The sequence below is a fragment of the Mirounga leonina genome, unplaced genomic scaffold (assembly GCF_011800145.1).
Source record: "Mirounga leonina isolate KUSES-001 unplaced genomic scaffold, KU_Mleo_1.0 Mir_201, whole genome shotgun sequence".
Taxonomy (NCBI): Eukaryota; Metazoa; Chordata; class Mammalia; order Carnivora; family Phocidae; genus Mirounga; species Mirounga leonina.
In genome coordinates this window covers 26,802,314-26,818,208 of record NW_023270504.1, presented here as the reverse complement: position 1 = coordinate 26,818,208, position 15,895 = coordinate 26,802,314, and the positions used below count along the sequence as shown (strand labels likewise).

The 15,895-nt window shown below is 38.6% G+C and overlaps 1 protein-coding gene across 2 annotated transcripts in view; it reads left to right on the top strand.

The window, feature by feature from the left end:
* DYRK4 (dual specificity tyrosine phosphorylation regulated kinase 4) overlaps nt 1-15,189 on the top strand; it is a 36,676-nt gene extending 21,487 nt beyond the window's left edge. Inside the window, exons 9-13 of one of the 2 annotated variants that reach the window (XM_035028428.1) lie at nt 1,627-1,799; nt 7,524-7,584; nt 11,147-11,276; nt 14,068-14,264; nt 14,960-15,189. In XM_035028428.1, coding sequence (XP_034884319.1) covers nt 1,627-1,799; nt 7,524-7,584; nt 11,147-11,276; nt 14,068-14,264; nt 14,960-15,189 — 791 coding nt within the window. Of the gene's footprint in view, nt 1-1,626; nt 1,800-7,523; nt 7,585-11,146; nt 11,277-14,067; nt 14,265-14,944 lie in introns of both variants that reach the window. The other variant, XM_035028427.1, reaches the window with a different exon arrangement.
* The last annotated feature ends 706 nt before the right edge of the window (nt 15,190-15,895 follow it).

Sequence of the window (15,895 nt, the reverse complement as noted above, 5' to 3'; positions counted from 1 at the left end):
CAGTCTGCCTCCCACAAAGTACTCATTTGCTTACTCTTCTCAGCTATGAAAGCTGTGCAGCCTCTTTCTTGCCTTGGCTGCCAGCAGAATTTGTAATGATCCTATCCTGGCCTTCAGATAGTCACTTCCCCCTTTATATAGCTTCTGACTTCCCTTTATCTTTATTTTAACCATGAGGCAATATAGAGTATGGATATCAGACTTGAACGGCCTGAGTTCAAATCCCAGCTCTGCCACATAGCTGAGTGACCTTGATAATTTATTTAATCTTTGTATGCCTCAGTTTTCTCATTTTAAAATGGGACAATCATAGCACCTGCTTCACAGGATTGTCATAAGGACTGAGAGTTGCTCTGTATGAAGCACTTGGAATAGTGCCTGGCACATGTTAAGGATTTTTTAAAATATATTTTATTTATTTATTTGTCAGAGAGAGAGAGGGGGCAGGCAGAGGGAGAAGCAGGCTCCCTGCTGAGCAAGGAGCCCAATGCAGGACCGGGTCCCAGAACCCTGAGATCATGACCTGAGCCGAAGGCAGATGCTTAACTGACTGAGCCATCCAGGCGTCCCAACATGTTAAGGATTATAGAAGTGTCCATTAAATCCGTTTTTTAAAGTTACACTGTATATATATGTACTTTGCAAAGCGCATCAAAAGCATTTTGGATGTAGGCAGGGTATAAAAGTCATTTTTATTATATCTTTATTTTGTTTTAGTTATGTTTTTACTGTAAACAATCAAACAACAGACAAGTGACTACAGAATTCTTGCCCTGCCAGTATCTGGGTAAAGAATGTCAGCATGTGGAAGTAACTGTAGTGTCCCGTTTCTCCCACCTCTGTAAAATCTAGGCTCCCCATAGTACTGTCTTCTGTACAGCTTTATCTGCTGAGATTTTGTGGGCTCTTCCTTCTTTACATTATACAACACAATGCACATAATACATTGAATACACATTAGAAGAGTGTGCATTTTGCATGTTTCTTTTTCCATTTTAATATGCCTCTTCCCTTGCCAAATCACAATACTTTCAGAAAGCATCTACCCCAAATTAACGTGATAGTTTGAAAATTTAGCTTTATATTAGTCTGTTTCCTTTTTTATAAAGTTTGGCTAACTTAAATATCTTTCCCTAGAACAACGCCTACTTTAGAGTTCTTGACCAATAAAGTGAGGATAGTAACACCACATGATAATCAGGTTGCTGTGAAGATTTGATGAGATTATATACGTAACCTGACTCAGAAGTGCTGGTCAGGGCGCCTGGGTGGCTCAGTTGGTTAAGCGACTGCCTTCGGCTCAGTTCATGATCCTGGAGTCCCGGGATTGAGTCCTGCATCAGGCTCCCTGCTCAGCAGGGAGTCTGCTTCTCCCTCTGACTCCCCCCTCTCATGCTCTCTCTCTCTATCTCATGCTCTCTCTCAAATAAATAAATAAAATCTTAAAAAAAAAAAAAAAAAGAAGTGCTGGTCAGCACTTGTGTTTCCATCTCCCTGAAAAGCCTGGAGAGTGAAAAGTGGTGGGGGAGTCTTAGTTATCCTCGACCTTCCCTTGAGAAGGTGTCCTGAGGAAGTGTGTTTTGGAGAGGAGGATTTTACCTGATGGTTCTCTTTCTTTCCCCACAGTATATACCTACATCCAAAGCCGGTTCTATAGATCCCCAGAGGTGATTCTGGGCCATCCCTACAACATGGCCATTGATATGTGGAGCCTGGGCTGCATCATGGCTGAGCTGTACACAGGCTACCCTCTCTTCCCTGGGGAGAATGAAGCAGAGCAGCTAGCCTGCATCATGGAGGTGAGGGGGAGGGCCGCTGTGGGATCCATAGCTTGCACACAAACACTGGGCTACATCAGTCGCTGTCGGGCAGGGGCCTGCATACTTTTTTGTTGTTGTTGGATGTTCCCTAAAAGTATTTTTGGAATTATGTGCCCCTCTGTACACTTTTGAGTTGGTATCTAACATTTTTATATTGAATATGTAAATATTATATATTTATATATAGATATATAAATATATATAAATTATTATATATAAATATGTTATATGTAAATATTATATATAACATATATATTTATATATAAATATATATATTAAATTGCAGAGGATGAAATTTCCAACATATTATGAAAGTGACATTTTTCTTTTTGTTTATTTTTTAATCATTTAAAAAATTTTAATTCCAGTATAATTAACATACAATGTTATATTAGTTTCAGGTGTACAATGTAGTGATTCAATAATTCTATACATTATGTGCTCAACATGACAAGTGTACTCTACCTTTTTTTGAGAGAGAGAGCACTCTCGAGCATGAGTCGAGGGTGGGTGGGATGGGGAGGGGCAGAGGGAGAGAGAAAGAAAGAATCTTAAGCAGGTTCCATGCCCAGCAGAGAGCCCAACGTGGGGTTCAATCTGATGACCCTGAGATTACAACCTGAGCCGAAATCAAGAGTTGGACACTTAACTGACTGAGCCACCCAGGCACCCTGATAAGTGTACTCTTAATTCCATTCACCTAGTTCACCCATCCTCCACCCACCTCCTTTCTGGTAACCATCTGTTTGTTCTCTATAGTTAAGAGTCTGTTTTTTTGTTTGTCTCATTTATCTTTGTTGATTTGTTTTGTTTTTTAAATTCCAAATATAAATGAAGCCATATGGTATTTGTGTTTATCTAACTTATTTCACTTAGCATTATATTCTGTAGATCCATCCATGTTGTTGCAAGTAGCAAGATTTCATTCTTTTTTATAGATGAGTAATATTCCATTATATATATACACCACATCTATATATACATATATACCACATCTTTATATATATATACACACACACATCATATATATATATATATATACCACAACTTCTTATATATATATACATCTCTCTCTCTCTCTCTATATATATGTATATGTGTGTGTGTGTGTACATCTTTATCCATTCATCTATTGATGGACACTTGTGTTACTTCCATAATAATTTGGCTATTGTAAATGATGCTGCAATAAACATAGGGGTGCATTTATCTTTTGAAATTAGTGCTTTTGTATTCTTTGGGTAAATGTCCAGTAGTGGAATTATGGGATCATATGGTAATTATATTTTTAATCTTTTGAGGAATCTCCATACTGTTTTCTACAGTGGCTGCACCAGTTTGCATTCCCTCCAACAGTGCATAAGAGTTCCTTTTTCTCTACATCCTTGCCAGCACTTGTTGTTTCTTGTGTTTTTTACTTTAGCCATTCTGACAGGTGTGAGGTGATATCTCATTGTGGATTTGATTTGCATCTCCCTGATGATGAGTGATGTTGAATATCTTTTCATGTATCTGTTGGCCATCTGGATGTCTTCTTTGGAAAAATGTCTAATTGTGTCCTCTGCCCATTCTTAATTGGATTATTTATTTTTTAGATGTTGAGTTGTATAAATTCTTCATATATTTTGGATATTAACACTTTATTAGATATGTCATTTACAAATACCTTTTCCCATTTGGTAGGTTGTCTTTCAGTTTTGTTGATTGTTTCCTTTGCTGTGCAAAAAGTATTTTATTTTGATGTAGTCTCAGCAGTTTATTTTTGCTTTTACTTCCCTTGCCTTAGGACACATATCTAGAAAAATGTTGCTATGGCTGATGTCAGAGAAATAACTGCCTATGCTCTCTTCTAGGATTCTTATGGTTTCAGGTCTCACATTAGGTTTAATCCCCTTTGAGTTTATTCTGTGTATGGTGTTAGAAAGTGGTCCATTTTCATTTTTTTACATGTTGTTGTCCAGTTTTCCCAACACTGTTGGAGTCGATCTAGAAAATAGAAATTTGGGATGGATGGATGTGTAGGTAGGTAGGTAGGTAGGTGGATGATATAGATAGATAGAGATCAGATAATTAGACTAACATATATATATTTATCTATCTATCATCTATCTATCTATCTATCATCATCTATCTATCATCTATAGAGAGAGAGACAGAGAGAGAGAGATTAGATCTTTATTCATAGTCAAATGTCTTTGTTCACTGGTATAATCCTGTCTTTTTTCCATTGCATATTCTTGCCTCTTTTATCAAAGACTAAATGACCATATAGTCATGGATTTATTTCTGGGCTTTCTATTTGGTTCCTTTGATCTATGTGTCTAATTTTGTACTAGCACTATACTGTTTTGATTACTACACCTTTATAGTATATCTTAAAATCTGGGATTGTGATACCTCCAGTTTTGTTCTTCTTTTTCAAGATTGCTTTGGCCATTTGGGGTCTTTTGTGGTTACATACAAAATTTAGGATTATTTGTTCTAATTCTGTGAAAAATGCTGTTTGTATTTTGGTAAGGATTTCATTAAATCTATAGATTGCTTTGGGTAGTATGGACATTTTAACAATATTTGTTCTCCCAATCCATGAACATGGAATATTTTTCCATTTGTTTATGTCATCTTCAATGTCTTTCATCAGTGTTTTAGAGTTTCCAGAGTACAGCTCTTTTACTTCTTTGGTTAAGTTTATTCTTAGATGTTATATTGGTGCAATTATTTTCTTAATTTCTCTTTCTGCTAGAATAGTGACATTTTATTTTTATTTTTTTATTTTTAAATTTAATTTAATTTTATTATGTTATGTTAGTCACCATACAGTACATCATTAGTTTTTTGGGTTTTTTATTATGTTATATTAATCAGCATACATTACATCATTAGTTTTTGATGTAGTGTTCCACAATTCATTGTTTTCATATAACACCCAGTGCTCCATGCAGTACATGCCGTCCTTAATACCATCACTGGGCTAACCCATCCCCCCAGCCCCCTCCCCTCTAAAACCCTCAGTTTGTTTCTCGGAGTCCATAGTCTCTCATGGTTCATCTCCCTCTCCGATCTCCCCCCCTTCATTTTTCCCTTCCTTCTCCTAATGTCCTCCATGCTGTTCCTTATATTCCACAAATAAATGAAACCATATGATAATTGACTTTCTCTGCTTGACTTATTTCACTTAGCATAATCTCCTCCAGTCCCATCCATGTTGATGTAAAAGTTGGGTATTCATCCTTTCTGATGGCTGAGTAATATTCCATTGTATATATGGACCACATCTTCTTTATCCATTCATCTGTTGAAGGGCATCTCTGCTCTTTCCACAGTTTGGCTATTGCAGACATTGCTGCTATGAACATTGGGGTGCATATGGCCCTTCTTTTCACTACATCTGTGTCTTTGGGGTAAATACCCTGTAGTGCAATTGCTCGGTCACAGGGTACCTCTATTTTTAGTTTTTTGAGGCACCTTCATACTGTTTTCCAAAGTGGCTGTACCAACTTGCATTCCCACCAACAGTGTAAGAGGGTTCCCCTTTCTCCACAACCTCTCCAACATTTGTTGTTTCTTGCCTTGTCAATTTTTGCCATTCTAACTGGTGTAAGGTGGTCTCTCAGTGTGGTTTTGATTTGAATTTCCCTGATGGCTAATGATGATGATCATTTTTTCATGTGTCTGTTGGCCATTTGTATGTCTTCTTTGGAGAAGTATCTGTTCATGCCTTCTGCCCATTTTTTGACTTGATTATTTGTTTTTTGGGTGTTGAGTTTGAGAAGTTCTTTATAGATCTTGGCTATCAGCCCTTTGTCTGTAGTGTCATTTGCAAATACCTTCTCCCATTCTGTGGGTTGCCTCTTTGTTTTGTTGACTGTTTCCTTTGCTCTGCAGAAGCTTTTTATCTTGATGAAGTTCCAAAAGTTCATTTTTGCTTTTGTTTCACTTGCCTTTGGAGATGTATCTTGAAAGAAGTTGCTGTGGCCGATGTGGAGGAGGTTACTGCCTATGTTCTCCTCTAGGATTTTGATGGATTCCTGTCTCACATTGAGATCTTTCATCCATTTTGAGTTTATCTTTGTGTATGGTGTTAGAGAATGGTCAAGTTTCATTCTTCTGTATATAGCTGTCCAATTTCCCCAGCAGCATTTATTGAAGAGACTATCTTTTTTTCCATTGCATATTTTTTCCTGCTTTGTCGAAGGTTATTTGACCATAGAGTTGAGGGTCCAACTCTATGGACTCTCTATTCTGTTCCATTGGTCTATATGTCTGTTTTTGTGACATTTTAAAATGAAACTGTTATACCAGTCTTTCAAATGTACTCAGAAATATCTAAAAACCAGAGATGACACCTATACAAATCTATGTATTGTTCAGTAATTAGTCATTCACTATCCTGACTTTTTGGAAAGAATATTTTCCAATAAAAAAGCTTTACCAAGGCTCATTGTATGATTGTTTATTATGTATTATTCTTAAAGGCATCGTATTATGGAGCTAAATTAGACAAAACAGGAGAAAATAACCCTAAAAAATCAGAAATTTCGCATTTTAGGATTATACCAGTGAACAAAAATATTTTGACTGTGGACAAAGATATTCTCTCTCTCTCTATATGTGTGTGTGTGTGTGTGTATATATGTGTATATATGTGTGTATATATATATCTTAGTCTTTCTAATTATCTATCTAATATCTATCTATCTATCTATCTATCCATCCCAAATTTCTATTTTCTAGATCGACTCGAAGTTATGGATGGTCAAAGGGACACACACATACCCTTGAGAATTATTAAACATAGTTTCATTTCATGGTTGAAACTAATAAGTATTAAAATAATTTATGTAATAATAGCTATAAATGATAACTATGATGGAATGAACACTGGCCTGGAAATCAGTAAACATGGAGTCTAGTCCCAGCCCTTTCTCTTGGGCAAGTCAGTTCTCCCTTCTGGATCTCTGTAAAATGAGATGATCAGAGTACTTGGCTTCTAAGGTTGATGATGAATGATTTAATGAAGCATTCCTGAACCAATCCTGTTTCCAATACCAAGAAGAATTGAGGAGCATGGGATCTGGGTTGAGGTCCCCCCTGGCCCAGAACTGATTCAGCTTCCTCCTGACCTCAGTGTCACTGAGGCTGAAGAGGAGGAGGAGGAGGAGGAGGATAGTGTTGTGCATGGATGTGGCTGGGAACCCAGCTGCAGGGATAGGTAACCTAGGGCTGAGGACACCTGTAATTTCTCTGTCTCTGTACATCCCTATAGGCTGCAGTGGGTAAAGGTGAATAAGTAGGTGCTACACTTTTCTTTTCTTTTCTTTTGTCATATAGTGGACTGATGCCCATCTGGTGATTTCCACCTCCCAGAGCTGGGATATGTCATTCCTTAATTCAAGGGTGGTCAGCATATACACTGGTTTATTTATTCTGACAATGAGATCTGGCTGCCAATAAAAGTGGGCTACCTCCAGTTGGTCTTAATGCTATTTAAAATAACATGGCTGATATTGATACTCAGAATACTGAAAGTGCCCTAAATTAGGAGTCAGAAGACCCATGCTTTTGGCCTTTTTATCACTGGCTTGAGGTTATCACTTAATATCCCCTGGTCCTTATCTGTAGAAGCAAAATTTAGCCAAAGTCCCATCCAGCTCTAATGTGTGACTCCACAAGAGTGAACCCACTGCACTGTACTTGTTGAAGGTGCTGGGCCTGCCACCAACCCACTTCATTCAGACGGCCTCCAGGAGATGGACATTCTTTGGTAAGTCCCCAGCTCTAATGCTCTTTTTCCCATTGTGATGATGAAGTCTCATAGACCTTGGAGATACCTCCCATACCTCCCATACCTAAACCTCATTCAATGCTCTTGCCTGGGCCCATCCCAAAGGGCAAGCTGTGATTAGGAGCTTCTGCTAGAAAAGTAAAAAGCTGCTGAGAAGTGGTACCAGAAAGCATGATGGAGATGGGATGGGGGAGTCACATTGGGAAGGAGGTCTTGGCATAAAACTGACAAGGTTTCTGCTCAGAAGATCTATCAGCAGATCTTGAAACTTGAAAGCTTATAACTATGCCCTTTCCTGTAAATTCTCCTTTCTCCTGCAAGCAGCTTGCCCCTTCATACTATGTGCTGTGCAGAGAAATCATAGAACAGAAGCTTCTAAGAATGGTGGGAAATTTCTTTGCTACATTATATCATTAATGGAGCATCATTCTTTCCTGCTGAAATTCTCTTAATCCTCCAAATCTTTACTGTGCCAGAATCATAGCAACTTTGCTATAAAATGGGTAAATAAAGCTGTTAGAACAGTTTGGCTGTGGATATGTTGTGGCTTGCCAGTTATGTATAGGACGGCTACCTAATTGCTGGAGTTAAGCTTCATCCATGGCCCCATGCTGCCCAACCTCCATCACAGTTTCCAGGCTCTGGATTTTCTGATCCTCTGCCTTTCTGTCTGATTGGTGCTGTGCAAGATGGACAGGTGGATTAACAAGGTCCGACTGAGGCAGGGCTTCCAGGGCACTATGCACCAAATAGATGAAGTCGGTCCCATATCTAAAATCCTCTTAAAGAACCACAAGAACTTAAGGGATTCTTACGTAGAAAAATCCATAGTGACCAGAAATTCGGCCAAGTGGAGTGAAGCCAGACATGAGGGAAAGGGGACTCCACAGATAGGGGCTCTTCACCATCTGGAATGACATTTCTGACCACTCATTCCCATCGAGATAGTTCATAGGCTACTATTGGCTATGGAATATCCATCATTCCTAGCCCTCTCACCTCTTATTTCCACACAAGAGTGCCTTCAAAATAGGGGCAAATCCCTTATTTTCTTTCCACAGCTTGCCCCATAAGTAAAAGAGTTAAAAATACCCTGATGGGGGGATTCCTGGACAAGACGGTTTTAGTCATGTTGGTGGTCAGTCAGTATACATTAGTTCAGTCATGTGAGGGTTAAAATGTAATCTACTCCTGCACCATTTGGTAAAAAGCCCCTGCCACAGCTACAGGTTCCCTGGCCCCTTTCCCAGGACCTGTTGGACTTGCCAATATCCAGAAACTAAAAGTTTAAGGCCTGGCAAGCTGAGGGTCCTCCATGACCCTGTTTCAGTACCAAAGCTATTATCCTTTCTGATTGGTTAGTCCCATGCCATTCCAAGGTTAAATCTTTGAGACATCATCTTGTAGTCATGGCTGGAGCTTTGAAGACCTTCCTTGTGGGCACGGTAAGTGTCCTGGCTGCCTTAGAACAGTGCCCATGCACTAACCCTTCTTCTAGAGCAGTCTGATGGCAGGCAGGAAGATTTTAGCTGACTTGTTTTTATAACATACATAGGTCAATGGAACTGGTCTTTTAACCCCAGGTATGCTTTTACCATCCACCACTTTTAATTTAGCCTTCTGGATTTCAAAGGATTTAGGGAAAGAAAAGTAGGGAAATTGGTGTTCCCTCTTGACAGACAAAGACATTGTGGGAAGAGTCACATCTTAAGCCCATAACACTGAATTTAAGATTTTACATTGTGGGGGGCACTAAAAAGAAAGGAATATAGGGCATTTTGGTAAGAGGGTCTGGTTCATAGAGTACTGGTTTTTACCACCAGCATGAGGCTTTAGAATAATGATGTGTTTTTGGTAGCAACATCCACATCTTCACTTCCTGCATAAGAAAGGACTTTATTGGGATCTGCATCTTCTTCAGCATTTCCCAAACTTTATCTGATTATAAGAATCAGTTGGAAACTTGACAAAAATGTTAATTCCCATTATCTTCCTGTGTAACCTATGATATAGCAGATTTGAGGTGGGATGCAGGAGTCTGTATGTTTTTGACAAGAGATCTTTGTGATATTTATGATAAGTTTGAGAAACACTATGTTCACCTCAATTACTGGCTCTCCCTTCCCCAGATTTGGGCTGCCAACAGCTCCTCAACCCCCAGCCACTTGTAGTTTATACCCCTCATTAGCAGCAAAGTGCTGTTGCTTCAAAGGCACTAAGATGCTCCAGGTCACAAGGAGATGGAGAGATTAATTAAATATTGAGGAGCAAGAGAGGTGAGAAAAACTTGTACAAGAAAAACAATTACATAATGATGACTTTAGAAGCTGTTATTTATAAGCCTGTGACCCTGATTATTCAGTCATTTGTAAAAAGAGCAACATAGGGTCAAATGGGAGCACTGGTGCCATAGTCAAAAAGGAAATGGGGTTTGTATGAGCTCACAGTACCTACACCCTCTGCAATACTCCCAACTCATTTTTATGTCTGTAAACACACATACCCATGTGTTTATATACACACATATACACATTCAGGGTCTCTTCTAGGAATTCAGTGTGAGCAGATGTTCTTTTTGAGGCCCCACATATTGCATTGATTATAAAAGTAATAGAAGGGCTTCATTATGCACCTTCCAGAATGTCCATCATGTGACTCCTACTGAGTTTTTGTGAGAATTGTTTAATGTGTAAATTGTGTGTGTATATTCACATTCATCCATATGCAGATTTACAAGGTGTGAGCATAAGTGGTCATCTTTTCTGAACATGATGTCCAAATGAGTGGCCTCCCCTTCAAAGCATTGCACAGAATATTCTAGAGAAACCTCTGGAGCTGTCTTCAGGGCTTCTTTCCAGGCATGATAAATACATTTGGTGAGAGTTTTAATCAGTCAGAATGACTGTGTCTTAAGCAACAAAGCAAGTTTAATCATTCCAATTTATGGACAAAATTTTGATGTGACTATAAAAAAGTAATGAGATTAATTTGCTTCTGTGGCTTGTAAATGAGTTCTGAAAGCAGATGATTCTCCTACAATGACTTTCTTCTTATACTTCAGGGATGTTCCAAATTATTTTATTGGGTTAGTGGGAAAGGAGCAAGGGCATAGATAATCCAAGAATAGACAACATCTTTTTTTGTTCAAAGCTGAATGTTTTTGCCACTTCAGATTTATTATTATTATTATTATTATTATTATTATTATTATTATTATTCATTCTCATTATTATTTTATCCTAGTTAAGGTTAAGCCATTTGATTTTGGGAGGAGGAGGTGGAAAGGAGGCTCAGAACATACTGAATAGGGGGGAAAAGTGTTTGTAAAGGTTAATTGCATATTCATTGGATAATCTACATGTGATTCTTTCCATCTGAATGAGATGGAGGGCATGTTTGTGTGTGTGGGAGGGGGGTGGTGTAGGACAAAGCTAGAGCTGCAAAGACCACTCCAAGAAGCAGCATGGTTGAGTGAACAGCTATGATGTGACCAATATATATTAACACCTGGAACTAAACACAGAATGTTGTATCTCCAAAGATTCCAAAGGTTTTCCTAAAAATATGACCAACAACAGGGGGAAAAAAAGATACCCGGATTCTAAGGATCTCACCATGGTGCTGAAAACCTACGACACCAGCTTCCTGGACTTTCTCAGAAGGTGTTTGGTGTGAGTTTGCAGGGGTGTCTCTGCCTCTGGGTTTCCTCTTAAACACTGTATTTTCCCACGTTTGCTGGTGAAAGTCTGGGGCTGGGACATAGTTATAAAAATAATAATAAATACTGACCATAGAGCTTGAGAGTCTGTAGAATGCTTTTCCTCATTAGACTGTTCTCTTCCATTCTTGTGTGACTAGGAGGGCAGATGATTTGCTCTGCTTTGAGATGTGGAAACTGAGGTTCAGTGACTTGCCCTGGATTAGTGTGTGGGTAGGGCTTGCCTTCTTGGCCTCAAACTGCCTGGCAGCAAGGTTGTAGGCCAGTTCTAAATAGCTTCTGCTTCAGGAACTGAGGTCAACCTCTTGTATGTTGTAACTGTTTGCATACACACCCAGTATATGGTTTCTGGGTCCCTCTCCATTCCCCTAGGGTTTACAGCCTAAATTAAAGGATTAGAGAAGGGATGATTTATAAACCATTTATTATGTACAGCTTTTTGGAATCTATATGCTAATTTTGACTCTTAGAAATTAGGTTCTGTACTTCGGTGAAGTCATAGTAAAAAAAAGGAACAGTACATAAAGCATTCAGAACAATGCCTAGTGTTTCAAAAATGTTAGCTCTTGTCATTCTTTTAAAAGAGGTTTTGCAAGTATGTCTGCACTAAATGGCAAATAGATTAGCCACATGATATTTGGTCAGTTATTGTCTCTCTCTGGGCCTCAGTTTCCTTTTCTATATAATGAAGTATTCCTAAGGTGTCTTTAGCTTTATCAGTCCTATAATTGTTGAGTATTTTTGAAACCATATGTTTATGTTCTCTCATTCTTCCAGTGGGATGGAATAGTTTTAGCAAAATACTCCTCTTGTATTTGTGCACTCTGGGAATTGAGGTACTAGCTCAGAGGATAGGCCATCAAATACTGCTGAAAGTTTTCCCATCTAGAGGGTCATGCTACTCATTTGAAGAACGGAGCTAGAGAAGGATCCTATATTTCACCATTATCTCCATCCCCCTGCCCAGCCTTTTGCTGAGACCACAGAATGAATGTGCATTAGCAAATGACAGAAACTCACTACTGAGACTGAGGTGAGTTGTCCAGAAACCCCAACCATCCAGAACACAACTCAGAACCAAGAAAGAAATTTTTTTCTTTTTTAGGGCAAAAGGCTGGTTGCTCACAACTTGCAGGAGGTGATCAAGCTAATGGGGCCTATTATCTTATCATTCCTTTTTTTTTTTGCTAATTAACAAATTTTTGGAATGACAGATTAAAAATTTTGAGTCAAATTTAATAGGGGCAAATGTAAAGTCCTATGTCAAGCTTTATAGGCCAACTTTAGAAAGTAAGGAGAGGGGAGTTATAGCTTAGCAGTAGCTCATTTAAAAAAGAACTGGGGAAAAAAAAAGAAAAAGAACTGGGAGCTTGGGTTGTTTACGACCTTATAAATCTAGAATATTAATGCCATCTACCTGCAGTTAGAAGCTATTCCCAGCATGATGAACATCGTAAGACAACAGCTGAAATTTCCCATCTAGGAAGGTGACAACCTTATTATATGGCCAACACTTAGTAGTAATGTAAATGTTTTTGGATAGTTGGAGGATTGTGACATAAAAGATTAGTTGTCTCATTCTGTATACAGTGGGGCCCCCCCATGGTTTTGCTTTCTGTGGCTTCAGTTACCCACTGTCTACTGCAGTCCAGAAGCAGATGATCCTCCTGATGTCTTGTCAGAAGGTCAATACTAGCCTAGCACTACATCACACTATATCTGTCATTCACCTCACTTCATCTCATCATGTAGGCATTTTATCATCTCACATCTTAAGAAGGGTGAGTATAGCACTAGAAGATACTTTGAGAGGGAGAGACCACATTCACATAATTTTTATTAGAGTATATTGTTATAATTGTTCTATTCTATTATTAGTTCTCATTGTGAATCTCTTACTGTGCCTAATTTATAGATTAAGTTTTATCATAGGTATGTATGTAGAGGAAAAAACACAGTATATGTGGAGTTTTGTACTATCTGTGGATTCAAGCATCCACTGGGGGTGGAATGTATTACCCTATGGGTAAGGGGGGACTACTGTAATGTTAATGGGTAAAATTAGAAGCTGGATCTAAGTTACTAGTGTAAAAGTCCTAGTGGATTTTGGCTCAGTAAAAATGAAGAACTTTTAAAGAATTGGTTTTATCAAGATTGGAATAGCTAATTCTGTGACTTAGTACCTTGTCACTAAAAATAACTCAAGAATGACAGGATGATTCCATGTTGAAGGTTCTGTCAGATGCCTTTTGTTACTGCATTAGATGTTTGGCTGGATTATACCCAAATCTCCTTATAATATTAATATTCTAACACTCTGTAATTTTGTGTGTGATATATTTGAAGGCCCAGATTTTGTAGTTTGGAACTTGAAATTAAGCATCTCTTTGTTTTGATCTTAGTTTATTGACCTCTAAGTCCCCATGGTTAAGATTTTCTATAATATTTCTTGGGAGGGAAATTCTAGGAACTCTGGAAGACTTGGGCTGTAATATATTCCCTGGTTTGTCATGCAAATTTCCTAAAAAGATTATTTTCATAGTTGTTTCCAGGTACTTTTTTATGTTGTAATCTCTGTTCTATAATGATATCTTTGAGTTATAACATGGTTTAAATGGGTTCTTTAAGAATGAACTATTTTTATTATATCTCATTTAGGTTCTTTATTAGTGTCTTTTTAAATGTTTTCAACATTAGAAAGGGAAACAAAACAATAACCCGTGCTGGGCTTTGTTGGTATATAGATGGGAACCTTCTCTTCGTATGACGCCTGACCAGGCCCTCAAGCATGCTTGGATTCATGAGCCACGGAATCTCAAACCACGGTCCAGACCCCAGACCCTGAGGAAAGCCAGTCTCTGTCTCCCCTCTGAGGCTCCGAAGGCCAAGGTTCGAGGGCATCATCACTTGGACATAAAAGGTACAGCCCCTCAAATAGCCAGTCCTCTTCCTGTAGTCCAGGGCTCGGGTATCTCTGGAAGATTCATGTCAATTTCTCTGAACTCAACCTTGGATAGTTATTCTGAGTACATCACTACTAGCCTGTCATTTCTCACTTTTGAGATTTAGCCTCTTTCAGGAGACTTGCTTCTAGCTGGGTTTGCTCCTTTCTTGCCCCTTTATATTAGGAATTTCCACTTTTCTCCTGTCTTCAATTCCCTTTCTCCTCCTTTTCTTTCACCATGTCCTCCTCTGCCTGACCTATAATTACCTTTTGAAATTTTATCAGATTATGGCATTATGCAGATATCTTTTATATGCAATATAGCCTCATGGTTTTGTTCATGGTCACTGGGGTCAGATTGCTTGGGATTAAATTCTGGCTCTACCATTTACCACGTGTGGGCCCTTGGGCAATTTAGTTAGCCTCTCTGTCTCTCAGTTTTTTTCATTTATGAGAATGAGAATAATGCCTATTCTCTATGGTTGCAGAAAGGATCAAAGAAATTAGTAAATGTAAAGTGCTTAGAATAATGCCTGGCAGTATTCATTTATAAAGCACATAGAATGTGTTTTTATATCATTACAACCAGGATTTTCCCAAAGTAATTTACAGGCTAATGGACAGAATATAATTCACATTTGAACACTGTTCCTTCTGTCTTCTCTCTCCTTCGGCAGAGGTGATCACCAAAGAAGAGACCATAGACAAAATAAAAGGTGGCACCACTAAGCAGGTTCAGAATTCGGGTGATCAGCAGGGCTCTCTGCAGCATGCAGCTGAAGTTGTCCAGCTGCCTCAACTATTAGAAGCTTCCAGAAAGCCAGAGGCAGCTGTTGGACCAGAGGGGTCCGAGACCTCCCCAGAAAAACAAAGTAAAAACTCCTCACCCAAGAACATGAATATTTTACCACCTATTATATGACCTTTGCTGAAGGTGTGTCCTGTTCCTTTCCACCAATAATTTGTATTAGAGACAGCACTTATATTGTACAGTATTTCAGATTGTTGTTTTTTAATGCATAAAGGTTTGTTTAAAAAAAACTTTATTCACATGGCCGGTTAGCATGATTCCTATTATGAGGGATGAGAGAGAATGTCCTTGCACAAATGATGTGTGTATATGGGGGCGGAGGGGCAAGTATTCAATGTCATAGCATCACTAATAGAACTCTAAATATTTTTATTTTCTTTTTCCCCAAGACAGCTGACCTGTGGATTCTTGTTTGAAAATGAAAATGAAAAACTAGTTTGAATTTAGCTTGTAACTAGCTTAAGCAACAAAGGACATTTAGTTGTTTATGTAATTGGGGAATCAGGAGGGATAAGTGTGATTTCAGGCGTTATGGAGTCTAAAAATTCAGACAAGGTCATAGGGCTCAGATTCCCTCTCTACCTATTAGCCTTGCTTCTTTTTGTGGTTTTCATTCTAAAGACAAGCTCTGCCCAGAAGTTAAAGTGACCACCAGTATCCTGTCAAAAGATGCAGTGCTGGTAGGAAAATCTCAGAAATGACTGGACTTGAACCAAGCACTATGTCTGAGATATTGGGATCTTGTGATTGGACAGCCTGGGTCACAAGCCCATACTGTGATGATGGTAGCACCATGGAGTAGGGGACAGAATATTTC